Consider the following 14,200-nt stretch of genomic DNA (forward strand, 5'->3'; position numbering starts at 1 on the left):
TGCTCTGGATCACTCTGCTGGGCCAGATATCTCCTACTTATGAATTGCAAAACTGGGCTAGCTATCTGCAGAGGCTCACTGGATACAGCCTGTGGTCCTGAGTTGTCTCAGTTAACATCAGCTGCCTGAAGACTCAGTCCCCAATCTCAGCTTGTGAGTACTTTTGCAGTGATCAATGAAGAGGAAGATGAGCATCTTCAAAGAGAAATACCCCTTTTATCCCTTCCCAAAACAGCTGCTGGAGGGAGGAGATGCACTCTGGAGGTTTCTGTCTCTCCCCATCAGCTGTCAAAGAAGTTTAGAAACCAGTTAGAGGATTGGCTTAAACTGCACACCTAACCTTTAGCCAAAGACTTGACTAGAGTCATCAAAATTTGTAGCACAGCTGGAAGCTGAAAACAGGTTCCTAATTGTTAAACCAGTGGTTCAGTTAGAAAGGTCTGTCCTGCTCAAGCAGAGATTAATGTCCTGTTTGTTGAGTCTGATCACATGAACATGAGCGATTAAAAACATTAATGTGCTTGTATATCAGGTACCCACTGAAACTTTGTGCCTTTTTTTCTGATGTTTTTCAAATCTGAAGAGCCACAAACAAATGTGAACCTGGTTTCCTCTCTCTGATACAGACAACAGTGAATGTCTCCCATGCTGTATTTTCTGTTCTCCTGTATTTTTCAGCGTTACCTTGAGGAGCTTTTGCATCTATAGAGTGCAGCACATCTGAGGCTGAAGAAATTTTCTCTCTCTGATGGATATCGAGAAGTTTTTAGGCTTGCCTGAGAATGCTTATTTGTTTGGATGAAAGGGGATCTGTGCTCCAGAGAAATACTTTGATTCATTATAACTTAATTATTAAAAAAAAATAATACTCTCTGCATAGTTAGGATTTTAACTTCTTCTCATATACTTTTCATCAGCTTCAGGATAAACCTGTAGCAGTGCATGTGCTTGCTGCTTTCCCTATTCCCATTACTGCCTTCCAGTCCCAACTGCATCCTCTGGGTGTAGTAAAGAAGCGAGCGCACACCCAGAAACAGATGGAGCCCACCCAAAAAGGGACTTTCCCATTGCTAACACTTCTCATTGACTCAGAAGGAAAAACAAATAGGAAAATGTTCAAAGATGGAGGTGGATAAGTGTATCACTGCCATGGCTGAATTTCCCATGTCGGGGTTTATCCGACCTCTAGCCTAAGGATAGGTGTATAGACCTTTTAGTTTTAATAGATCTTTCATTGAAGGATCTCTTCTAGGAATTCTAACTCTCAGTGACAAGACAGTGGCACAGCACAACAACAAATATTCTACATACAGGAGGACCATTTCAAAATAATCCATATTACATTTTGGTTGTCACTATTAGTATGTGCATTACAACCCTGGAATGTATCATGCCTCAAACTAGCAGAGGTTTTTCTTTTGCTAGAGGGCAAAATAATTGTAAAAAGCAGAACAGGTGCACATGTCCTCTGTGTCTGTAGTTTCTCCTCAGGCTTATTCCTGACCTATGCAATGTAATGTAATTCTGCTCTGCTGTTGCAAACAGGGGTTTAGGTTGAGGGAAAAAATAGCCTTGGGATGTGTATATAGTTTATGTTGAATAAGAAAGGACACTGAAACAGATGAGTACAAATCTTCCTGAAATAGTAAAGTACAGCAAGAGGTTTATTTCATTCCTAAACAACAAAATGCTTCTCCATCACAACAATAAACCAATACATCTTTATTATTCTCCACCCTCCCCCAGGAATTCCATCTATTGAGATGTTTCTAATCTCCCATTCTCTTATTTCTCACTAAAGCACACACATGTGTATGTCCTCTGTCCTAAGTTTAGCCTTAACTTTGCAGATCATCAGATAAAGAACTTCTATGCAGTCTTCTCTGAAATCCAAGCTAAACTGTGCACTTAATTGTCTGATAAACCATTTGATGTGAGCTCTCTGTTCTCTGAAGTGCTGGGACAGTGCTGAAAGTTGAAGTTTATTATTGTATTTACAGATTTTCTCCCTCAGTGGGACTGGACTCCAGTATATTCCTGTTCTTACTAGATTTCAGAACTGCCCCAAAAAGTGCCTGACCCTGGGGACAAAACCGATACACAGTAGTTAACCTAAAAATTGTGAATTTTAGTCAGATCTGCTTTGTCATTTGCCTTCTAAGATCTCAGTGATGCATGGTGTGGGTTGAACAGCTCAACTTTAGGCTTCTAATTTGAACAACATTAAGCAGGCTTTTATTTCCCTTCTTGTCACAAAGAAATGATACAATAATAAGAAAAACCTAAAATTATGGATCAGAGATTTTGGTGAGGTAGCACATTACAGTATTGCTGAAATGCAGAAGGCCAGTTGCACAGAGAGTTAAAAGGCAATTTTTTAACTCCCAACTGGGTGGGAAAAAACATCTAATATTAAATACACAGAGTGGGAGCCTCTCCACAGTCCATGCTGCTGCCTGTGCTGATGGCTTCTGTCTGCCTGCCTTACAGTCAGAGGCACCAGAGACAATGGGACCCAGTTACAATGAGTTTTGTTTTGGTTATCTGATGTTGGCTACTCCACAGCTACTCTACAACAGTGTGAAGACATGAGCTTGTTACTTCCACATATACAGTTCATAAGCACAAACACTTTTGTACAGATCTCTTTTTCCAGAACAGAGGAAAAAATCAAGGCTAGATCTCTTTCATGATGATTCTTGTTATACAGCTGAGGATGCACAAAAATGCTGGTTGGGCTCTGCTACTGCTGCTCTCCCACACTGTAAGCAGCTACCTATCAACCACATTACCTCTATCCCCCAAAATGAACAGCCCTCTACCACTAACAGCTAATTAGCATGGTGTCATGTAGAAGGAGCAAATATCCATCGCACAATGCAACTGCATAATGGCACCGGTGTGGACAATGGAGCTGGTTTTGCTTCTAGAGCCTTGGCAACACCATACAACAGTCTGTTTTGATCCTCCTAGGCTATCGTGGTGACAGATGGAGAGAGGATTCTTGGTTTAGGAGATCTAGGAAGTTACGGCATGGGTATCCCGGTCGGGAAGCTTGCTTTGTACACAGCTTGTGGTGGAGTTCACCCACAACAGTGTCTCCCTGTCCTGCTGGATGTTGGCACAGACAATGAGGTAAGACAGTTTTTTGTAAGTCTGACGGGGGGAGAAAGAGTTCAGATTAATGCTTAGCTGAGGCCACTTCCCTAAATGTGCAGGCAAAGCCAGAGACATCCAAGATGAGATGATGGCTAGACCAGCACTGCAGGCAAGTGGGCAGGTTTCATTCCTGCTGATGCTCAAGAAACTTTTGCTTTTACGGGGAACTGAAAGAAACACTAAATAGCCTCATGGTTCCCTGGTGAGAAGACTCAGAGTGTTGCCAGTTGGAGCTGAAGGGTGAGCTTCAACTTTCAGCGTGGCAAGGTGAGTTGAAAGATTTTATACAGGAAGTCCCGGATTTATTCTTCCTCTGGTAGATGTGAGAAAACAGGCAGATACTCATGTCTGCATAGAGGTGACTGTATTCCAGAAAATGGAGAATCCCTGGTGGGTGGTTTGGGAATGATTAATTTCAGTGTTTTGTCAGATTGCACACTGCACTGCGCATGATAACCAGACAACAGGACTCCATCTGTTTGCAGATTTTTGCCTTATGACTCTGGCTCAGAAAGGCCAAAGTGCAACAGTTTTAGCAATGCCAGAATGGACATCTGTGAGGATGTCTTTTTAAAAATTAATATCCTATAGTTATTTGTGATGTCCCAGGTTTGTCCGTTTTTGTAAAATGTACTTGTGCCTCACTTGACCCCAAGTAAACCAAACACATGTTTCTTAAGAGAAATAATAAATCTGGGGTATAAGAGCTTTGAGATGGTGTATGAAGACAAATGAGTACCAACATTTTCTGACATGCCTATGCTCACTGGAAAGCTAGATTTTCTGCACCTCTTTCACTCCAGGCCCAAGTGTCTCACACTGGACACTTGAAAAGAATGAAAGAAAGCAAAATCAATGGCCATAGTTGACATCTGGGATGAGATTCCCAATTAAATCTTTGGTCTCTGGTCCCAGGGTTATTTTATCCCTTTCGCACAGAGGCCTGTCATAGACTGATGGAATATAGGTGTGCTCATCTCAGACTGATCCACGGTCTTTCCCGGAAAGTGGGAACTCCAAGTTTGGACCCTCTGAGGCTAAAGCAGGAATTAATTCTCAATCTCTCACTTCTTGGAGTTTCCAGTCAACAGAGCATTGACCTTGACTTTGGCTCCTTCATCTCTTCCTTCTCTTCCATGCTGGTCTGCACACCACTGAGTGCTCTGAGCCCCCCAGCTGGAGTTTCCCTCCAGAGGGACCTGAGTGAAAGTGCTTCCTTTCCCATGGGAAGCTTCTGACCATGCATGACTATCTGTTTCTATCTCAGCATCCAGGAGACACTAAAATCCAAAGTCTCACCAATGATTTTTAGGCATCTCCAAGGGTCAGATGGTCTCAGAAAAAGAGACTCCCAGCGTCAGTCTTGGGCACTTTGTTCTGCCCAAGATCAAGTGTAACTTATGTGTCCAGGAACTTCTCTGTGGAGGCAATTTCTTCATCTGGGATTAAGATATGGAATTTGCTGTTTTCCAGCAACATGAACAATTTATTTCCTCACAATATAAATAATTTCTTTATTTATTTAATGGCTTTCTCATGTGCATAAACCCAGCTTAACAGAACCCTAACCACATCCTAGGAGCATTCTGCCCCATGAATAAATTCATTTATCAGTGCAGAAATAAGACACATCTTATAGGCATTCATCCTGTTCATCTCTGCCTATTAATATATGGTGACTGTGTTGCTAACACAGGAACCTAAGGTAGAATGGAATAAATTCTACCTGAGGCAGTCGTATTATATTTTTAGCATCAGTTCCCAGCTTGTCTTTCTGACAGTCCATAATACTTTATATACTCTTTCAGCAAATCAGTCTTTTTTCAGAGCTTAGAATTTCTCAGCTTGACATGGGAGAATGTTACACTCCATGAACCAGCCCCAGAGCACATGGCACTATAGGAGCAATCAGTGAAGTAATGCAAACGGGTCTGCTTTCTGTTTCATGGCCCTGAAGAGTTAATGTATCAAACTCAGAGGAAAACCTCTTTCATCTTTCCTTCTAAGGGAAAACAGCTGTGGCTGTAAAAACAGATCTAATTTTAGCATACCTGCCAATATTTAGGGCCCGTATGGCTGCAGGACAATGGGTTTGTGATGGCTCATCCCCTTCTCATGTGGATGATTCAGTTCCTGAAAATGGAAGGGAAGTAGAGTTGCTTTGCAATGACTCACAGAGGTGTTGGCCCACCTGTCTCCTGCCACTGTTTGTCCTGTGACTTTCCCCAAAATATGTGCTGTTTCCATGCTGACCCAATGATTTTTAGGTGGCTTAGGTGTCCTGACTTAACACCTGCTGAACTGGTTGGAGGAATGGCCTGTTTTTTTATTCCCAATGGGAGCCAAAAAATACAAGTATTCTGGTTTATGAAAATACCTTGCCTTGACACGTGCAGATAACTGGAAGTGAGTGCAAGGTAGGTACAAGAGTTGGGAACATTTTGGCATCTCATCACTGGTTCTGGTTAGCTCAGAGCTGGCACCTAAAGGTCAATATGACAGATGTCATTTCAGGTTACTCCAGGTGATCTCCATGTCTCAAAGCACTGGTTATGGACAACAGCTTTCCTGGAAACTTCAGTGCAAAATTAAGAACTGATTGAACAGTAAGCACTCCCCACACAAGGTCAGTTTTACTCACTAGGAGTGAGTCACTTTGTCAGAGAGTCTTGGTAGAGCTGTTCTGGGGATGCAGAGCTCAAATTCCCATGGCAGTCAAGAAGTATTACATCCCTCCAACTTTATTTACACAAAAAGAAATTCTATAGCTTCTTATTGAAATGCTTTCTGCTGAGGAAGAGCTGTGTGACCTGGCCTTCACTGCATAGTAAGTAAAAATAATATGACTACAACAGACAAACTTTTTGGGTAGGCTGGGACATAAATCTCTGTCCATCCATGGAAGAGAAGATGTCAACAGAACTGTTTTGTGTCCTAGGCTCTTCTGAGTGATCCACTCTATATTGGACTGAAACACAAGAGAGTTCGTGGGAAACAGTACGACGAACTGATTGATGAGTTTATGCAGGCAGTTACCAACAAGTAAGTGGGATTATATACATGGCTCCTCTGGGCTGCTTCCATTTAAGAACAAATGTTGCAACTCGTGAAATAAACATTAGTATAATTGATCATCCAAGCAAAGAAAGGTATCTAAATGCAAGTCTCCTGGGTGGTCTACAAATGACTCTTTGTGCTTGAGCACTCTGTGTCAAAAATATTTGTCTTCAGAGAACTGAAATGGGACTGACTATTTATAACCATTTCCTGTCCATATAGGCCAGAGGTGTCAAGCGTATGCCCTGTGGGCTGTATCTGGCCTCCATCATGTATTTATGAGCCTCATTCAGCATAGGCAGAATCTAAATTTTGGTTTGTTTACATTTTGTAAAGGAAGTTTCTAGCTTTCACCATTGTGAAGGAAATCATCTAAATGGAAATGGCATGTTACACCACATGGTGATGTCTGTGTGAGTGTGCAGACTGCCTGTCTATCACTTTGTTAAAAATAGGATCTTCCCTGCTGGCATTTAAGTCTGTGGAGTGAGAATGCTGGGATTATAAGCATTGTCTTTTTAACAGTGGGACAGACCAAGTGCATATTTCCATTCTTACTTACTAGCTGGGATAGAGGGTCTCTGATGTACCAGGGAGTTTGATATGGGAAGAGCAGAACCACCACCTCAGCACTGTATCTGTACCTCTTGCACTGCATTGAGTTCCTCTTTCTGAAAAAAAGAAAATGTACTGAAATCTCTATGACTATCTGGAGAGGTTGCCATAAGAAGGAAAGTGAAAACTGTTAAGGAAAAAATAAAAAATATTTGGAAAGCCCCAAGCTCCTAAGCAGCTTTTTCTGTCTTTCCTAAAGCAGCAGATGACATTAATAAGGAGTGGCAGAGAGCTGCAGTCTGTGCCTGATTAATAGATTGCTGCCTGTCTGTATGTTGTAGGGTCTTTTCTTCACAGCTGAAGGAGCTATGTTTGATCTTCCCTCTTTCTGTGTCTCCAGCCAGCTGTATGTGTGTGTGTGTGTTCCTGCATAAATAGAAGGGAGTGGGTGGTACCTGTGTCATCAGCTCTCAGTTCATCCTGTCTCCTTTGAGGTAGGAGGCATCATGTCCAGTGTCTAATGACAACACCTACCCATCCACTGAGAAGCATATCTTTACATATGGTCTGACTGCCCAGCTGGCTGTGGGTGGAGGGATGTAGGAAATAGGGGATGAAATGCTGGGGACCATTCAGTCACAGCTGATGAGCCACGTTTTGAGAGGGATGAGTGCAACATGGAGAATTTCAGCAAGTGTTGATTTGTGGCATGCAGTGCTGCTGTTAGGACAGGAGTCTCTCCTTTGCTTTTCAGCAGCATAGAATCATAGAATCATAGAATCACTCAGGTTGGAAAAAACCCTTTAGATCATCAAGTCCGACCATCAGCCCTACTCTACAAAGTTCTCCCCTACACCATATCCCCCAGCATCTCATCTAAACGACCCTTAAACACATCCAGGGATGGTGACTCCATCCCCTCCCTGGGCAGCCTATTCCACTGTCCAACCGCTCTTTCTGTGAAAATTTTTTTCCTAATGTCTGTTCTAAACCTCCCCTGTTGCAGTTTAAAGCCGTTCCCCCTTGTTCTGTCACTAATCACCTGTGAGAAGAGACCAGCACCAACCTCTCTACAATGTCCTTTCAGGTAGGTGTAGAGAGTGATGAGGTCTCCCCTCAGCCTTCTCTTCCTCAAACTGAACAGTCCCAGCTCCCTCAATCCCTCCTCATAGGATTTATTCTCCAGGCCCTTCCCCAGCTTCGTTGCCCTCCTCTGCACTCGCTCCAGCACCTCGATATCTCTCTCGTATTGAGGTGCTCAAACTGGACACGATACTCCAGGTGTGGCCTCACCAGTGCAGAGTACAGGGGGACTATCACCTCCCTACTTCTGCCAGTAGACATGGTGTAGACACGTCCCATATGACAGACAGCCAGTACATCAACCCGCCCAGCTGCAATTGCCCACTTACTGTGTAAAGATACTTGCTATCAGCCAGTGATATAGCCCCTGTATCTGTGAATGTGAACACAGTAATAGTGCCTTACTGTTGGATTAAAAATACCTAAGGGTGACTGCAGGGAAGAGAATTTTGTGTTTGTGCTCTGGTTTGTCCTTCTTTGTATTTGGTAAGAAAGCTTGACTGAAATGTCAGTTGATTACAGTGTAGTATTATGTTAGACACTTGTGGGTTATCTAGGGGGAAGAAATTCTTGAAGGCTAGAAAACTGGTAAAACACAACTAGGAAATCACAAGAGGTTCTACAAGTAGAAAAGATTTAACAGTTGTCAGGGTTGATTTGTGGGGGTTTTGTTTGTTTTTATTGTAGTCACTAATTAATCCTTCAAGGAAACTATCCCACTTCCTTCTGGCCAGGAGGCCACAGCAGCATTGCAGTGTTGGTGTTGATGATAGAATGGGAACAATAGAATGAGAACTCAGATGATGGTCTCAGCCGTTGTAAATTTGGCTCTGAGATTTATGCTTGTGGTGTTAAATGCAAAGTTCATTGCACCCACTACTCCTGCGATGTCAGTGAAAGGGCCAGAAAGACAATTTGCCTTTTCTGTGCTTGCTGCTGGAGAGGAAGGATTGGCTGTTATTTTCCTGTGTTTAGTTTACATGAGGTAATCTCCACATTGAAGGGAGAAGACACTCAGCCATGAAACAATGAACTCTTATCTTGTGAGGAGGTGATGTCATGTCTAATGCTTTCATCCAAGCACTGGGAATCAAGTTCCTGGGGCTCCTGTCCCAGCTTTTCTATTTCGTTTAGCCAGGATGAATCACTTGAACATGGTAAGCCCCCCAAAAGTTCCCTGCAAAGTGGAGCTGGGAAATTTCACTTTGCACTTCTCCATTCACATCTGTAAAGTATTTGAAGATCCTTGAGTGAAAGGACCTGTTACCCTATGTTATCATCCTGACCACCAGCATACTTAAAAGTATTGTTGGAGTGTGATCCTTTGTGAGCTCTGGGCTGGTGAATAATCCTGCTATCAACCTGGGTTTGGCAGACTTACATGGAACAGATTCATTTGGTCTCAAATTTCCACTGGAATGACTGGATGCAACCCAGTAGGAGCTCTCGCTTCTGTTACGAAAGGAAGCAGAAATTGTTCAGAAGGTCAAGAACATGCTGCTTTATTGTAGCCTGCTTCCACGTGTGAGGAAACCTGTGAGTACAAACTGCTGTGATCTTCGGTCTGCTGTGGTTTCTTATGCAAGTCTGTAATGTCACATGCAAATTCAGATATTTGGGGAGGAACCTTTTGGGTTGCCACAAATCTCTTGCAATTTGGGGGTTTCCTTTTCAGCTTGAATTCTGTCTGCTTCCTGAGGGTACTTCAACTTCTCATGGAAACCATTTGTCAGTTCCTCTGCAGGAGTACCTCCCACCCTGTCAAATCACTGCTGGCTCAAGGGACATTTGTAACTGAAGTGGAATGTGTCAGAGCCCACAAGAAAGTGAGGGGAGTGAAGGTTTACTCTTCTAATGGAATAATAATATCAAACAGATGTCAAATTTCTATAGCTGGAGACCCCTACAGTCAGCAGAAAGGGCTCCTGGTCTCATAATAGCCACCTAGTAATGAAATGAGGAGTGTGTCAGAGGCTTCAGAGTTAGCACTTACAGTACTTTGAAATAAAGTGTGACTTCTGGGCAATTTTAGAAAGAAAAGTCCTTTCTGAAACAGCTGGATAAATTTCTGCATTTTCCTGCTGCCTAAATCTCCATTCATTGCTCCTTCACCTAAAACACATGAAATGACTGAGCTCTTTAACAAGAGCTCCATGCTATGCATTTTGCTCCTCTTGGGAGGCAACTACATGCAGAATTTGACCCGTTGAGCCTAGCCTATGACTGAATGAAGCAGCCTGACAAATTGCTGGTTTTCTCACAATGAGTAATATGCTTTGTTTGGGAAAATACTCTGCTTCAGTTTTCCTTCTCCTCAGTTACCGTGGCAAAGGGCAAGTCAGTCTTATTCTTGAACTGGTACATTTTTGTAGGCTGGAATAAATATTCACCTAAAGTGTCCAAGGATCATAATTGGAGTAACACACAGAATTTCTGGAGCTTGCCTATATGAGCAAATCAAGGTCAAAATCAAAATGTGATGGGAGATGAGTTGTGCTGGGGCATGTTCTCTGACCTCTGCAGAGCTTCAGCCCAGCCTCTACAGTAACAGTATTCTTTGATCTTCTCTCTTTCAAACCAAACTACACTGGAAATCTCTTTCCTCCTCTTTTTCTCCTAAACTGGTATAGAAACTGGAGACCAGTCCCTTATCTGTCTTACTCCATTCACTCCTCCTGTAGTTTCATCATAGAATGCAGCTTAGTGGCTCCAAGTGGCCAGAGGTGTTGACAGACACCCTGTCCCCGAGCTCCAGTCTCTGTTGTGAATGCTGGCCTTAGTTGCTTGCTGGCAGATGCTGAGCATGCAGCCTGAGACTCTGCAAGAGGCACCTCCACATGCCAGCAAACCATGTCGTAGAAGCCTCATTAAGCTGTCATAATTTCACTCCCCTTTGCTTTCCCATCAGTGCTTATTAACAGGGTTGACCAGGGAAACAGAAACTTTCTGTCAGCCTGGGCCATATGGCAGAGCACAGAAGGCATCAGGAGATCAAGCACTCAGTTTCTTAAAATGGAAGAAGGAAAGTAGTTCTGCTGAATTTGGTTTTCTTTGTGCTTGTTTTATACCTGATTTCTCTTTGCCTAATCCCTTCCCAGTACTTTCACCCACAGACCTATCAAGTCAGGTCTTATGTGCTCTCCAACGAGCAAAGCCTGCTACAAAACAAGCCGCCTCTGTTTCAGCAGTTCTCCAGGGCAAATCACAAATTCACCAGCACCTTTCTGAAACAAAATCACCAGCACAAGTGCCCCCATGTTATTTCTTCAGATGCTGTAGTTAACTTGGCTAACTGATCCTGAAAGAGTAGACTTAAGTGTCTAGGCACCACTGGCCTCCACAAAGCCCTTGCATAATGCTGCTAACACCTAAAGTCCTTCCTCAGCATTTATGTCTATTAGGAGACCTGCACGACATCACCAGTGCCCTGGCAGGGCTGATGATATAGACCATCTCCAGCCTTCATGGGACTACAAGGTGGATATTCTCCTTGCCCATCTACCTAGTTACCAGTTGCTTGATTTTCTGCTACTGAGGAATGTTTGAGCTCCAGATGTGCTGCTATGGGATCACTGTGGTAGTGGACTTTTATTATCTTGCCTTCAAATCCTTTGGGATAACGCAGTTACGGATGTTGAAAAGCCATCTGCCCTAGGCTTTCTGTCTGTGCTTTCCACTGAAGCCAGATTTACCACAGCTGGTTCAGAAGGATGTAGCTGGAGAAGATCTGTTTGTGTGGAAGGCAGGTGGTGAGGGTCCATTCCTTGTTGTCTGTCAGAGGGTAGTTCAAGGCTATATCTGAGGGTCAGCACTAATATGGTTGCATCTCCTGCTTATTCCCTGCTCTAAGAAGCCTTGTACCTCGAGTTGCAGTTTTTCCTCAGACCCACTGCAAGGTGGATGACATCATTTTGCATAAAAACACAATGGCCATAGCAGCCATTAGTGCTGGTCTTAGTGCTTGGAAGTCATGAGATACACTGTGCTAAAGAATTGGTGGGGCTTTTTTTCTGCTGTAAGGATTATAATGAAAGTTGACTATGATTTTTCAAGATTTTTCTTTTCCAAGAACTTTGTGATTGAACTTGGCTTGATCTAGCCCTGTATCCTGTCTCTAACAGTAGCTCATACCAGATGCCCTAGGATATGACTAAGAACAGCCAGCATGCAATCCTCGGCATACCCTGCAGCTTCCAATAATGTGAGATTCAGGGATTTCCTGCTATCTTTGTGTTTCAAAGGTCACTTTCATTGGCTTAGCTCTCACTGAATCCACAGCAGGCCTTATGCTTTGGAGCGTGGTGGCTGTGTTTATGTTGGCAGAAACCTAGTGAGACTCCTACCCAACGTTAGAAATCGTCTGCAGCCTAAGATGAAGGTGAGGCAGGCAGCAGGTCCTGTTGGGTTCATGATGCAGCTCCCTGGCATTGGATTTCCAAACCCAGGACCCAGAGGTCTAAATTTCATATTGGCTACAATACAAAAGGCTACAAGATTTTGCAAAACTTCCATCTCTTGGCTGAAAACACACGTTCTAGGATAAAAGCAATTGCGTTTTTGTCTCAGTCATGACAACCATCATAACTGCTACATCTGCTGTAACAGTCATGACCTCTGATGTGGATCCTTGGGTCCAACTTTCAACATGCTATGATTAACTTGGCAATCAATGAAACTTACTCACTACATTTCCCTTTCAAAACAAAGTAAGATATGATCATGTTTTCTAACTTATCTCTTCATCTCTCCTTTTAACACTATTAGAACTATTTAATGAGTGATACAAATAGTGCTGTTACATCACAGTACTGAGTGAAGGTTTGAAGGGTTTTTTCAGTGAATTCAGAACCAGAAGGTCAACTTTAATTTAACAAAATTTTAGTTTTCATTGTCAGATTTTTAAGGTAAAACTTGCCTTCCTCTTAGCTATGTGTAAGTCTTAAAAATGAAAGGCTTTTTTTGAAGTTAAGTGTAACAGCTGTCTGCAGCCTGTAAGGACACAAATGTTGTAATCTCTCCCTGTAAACAATAGTGCATTTGCCTGGCCCTATGCCTCCAAGTAGTAAACTTGTCTTGCTGTTGTCGCTTTACCTATGTGGGTTTCCTCTTCTTGGCCAGAAAAACATATAAATTTGCAAACAGTGCAATCCTGATGTGAAATTTCTGAGACAAGAATGACAGTAGAAGAGCCTTAGCCTTCTGGGATGTACTTACGCTTTTGTGTAACCCTGCCTATTGCAAAGAGCCCAACCACACCAGAGCTGCCACTTGGGCTATCAGCAGACTCAGAGGTAGGAATGAACTGGATCTCCAATAGCAAGAATGAGCCTGGGCCTTGCACCCTTTTTCCATGGGGTGAACAAAGGTACTTTTTTCCCTCTATGCCTCTTCTTAGCTTGGCACCAGTGTTTGCTTATTTAAAATAAGCTGGTTCTGTCTCTATTTCTAATGTAGATGAAAGCAGATCTTGTTCTGTGCCTTGAGTCAACCTTGGTGTCAGATGGGACAACAGTCTAGTTTTCTTCCACTCTTGTTTTGTGAAAACTCAGTTTGCAAAGACCTTATGGGAATGACTTGCCTTTTGTCTCTCTGAGTCATAGAATCATAGAATGATTTGGGTTGGAAGAGACCTTAAAGATTATCTAGTTTCACTAGACCAGGTTGCTCAAAGCCCCGTCCAACCTGGCCTTGAACACTTCCAGGGAGGGGGCATCCACAACTTCTCTGAGCAACCTGTGCCAGTGTCTCACCACCCTCACAGTAAAGAATTTCTTCCTAATATCTAATCTAAATCTACCCTCTTTTAGTTTGAAACCATTACCACTTGTCCTAGCGCAACAAGCCCTACTAAAAAGTCTGTCCCCATCTTTCCTGTAGCCCCCTTTAAGTACTGGGAGGCTGCCCTAAGGTCTCCTTGGAGCCTTCTCTTCTCCAGGCTGAACAACCCCAACTCTCTCAGCCTGTCCTCACAGGGGAGGTGCTCCAGCCCCCTGATCATCTTTGTGGCCTCCTCTGGACCCGCTCAAGCAGGTCCGTGTCCTTCTTATGTTGATGCCCCCAGAGTTGGACACAGCACTGCAGGTGGGGTCTCATGAAGGGGAGGAGAGGGGCAGAATCCCCCCCTTCGACCTGCTGGCCACACTTCTTTTGATACAGCCCAGGATGCAGTTGGCTTTCTGAGCTGCAAGTGCACATTGCTGGCTCATAGTCCAGTTTCATCCACCAGTACCCTCAAATCCTTCGCAGGGCTGCTCTCAGCTGGTGTCTTGAGGAGGTGTCTGACCAAACTGACCCTTAAACTGTGGCCAGGAATTGTATGGCTGGTCTGACCAGAAGCCTGCCAAGG

The 14,200-nt window shown here is 43.4% G+C and overlaps 1 protein-coding gene across 4 annotated transcripts in view; it reads left to right on the plus strand.

Moving 5' to 3' along the window:
- Positions 1–14,200, plus strand: part of ME3 (malic enzyme 3) — a 129,137-nt gene that overhangs the window by 89,473 nt on the left and 25,464 nt on the right. For all 4 annotated transcript variants that reach the window (XM_074860310.1, XM_074860312.1, XM_074860313.1 and 1 more), the window contains exons 5-6: positions 2,974–3,135; positions 6,098–6,201. In XM_074860310.1, coding sequence (XP_074716411.1) covers positions 2,974–3,135; positions 6,098–6,201 — 266 coding nt within the window. The remainder of the gene's footprint in view (positions 1–2,973; positions 3,136–6,097; positions 6,202–14,200) is intronic.

This window comes from Strix uralensis, chromosome 2, assembly GCF_047716275.1.
Source record: "Strix uralensis isolate ZFMK-TIS-50842 chromosome 2, bStrUra1, whole genome shotgun sequence".
NCBI classification, from domain to species: Eukaryota; Metazoa; Chordata; class Aves; order Strigiformes; family Strigidae; genus Strix; species Strix uralensis.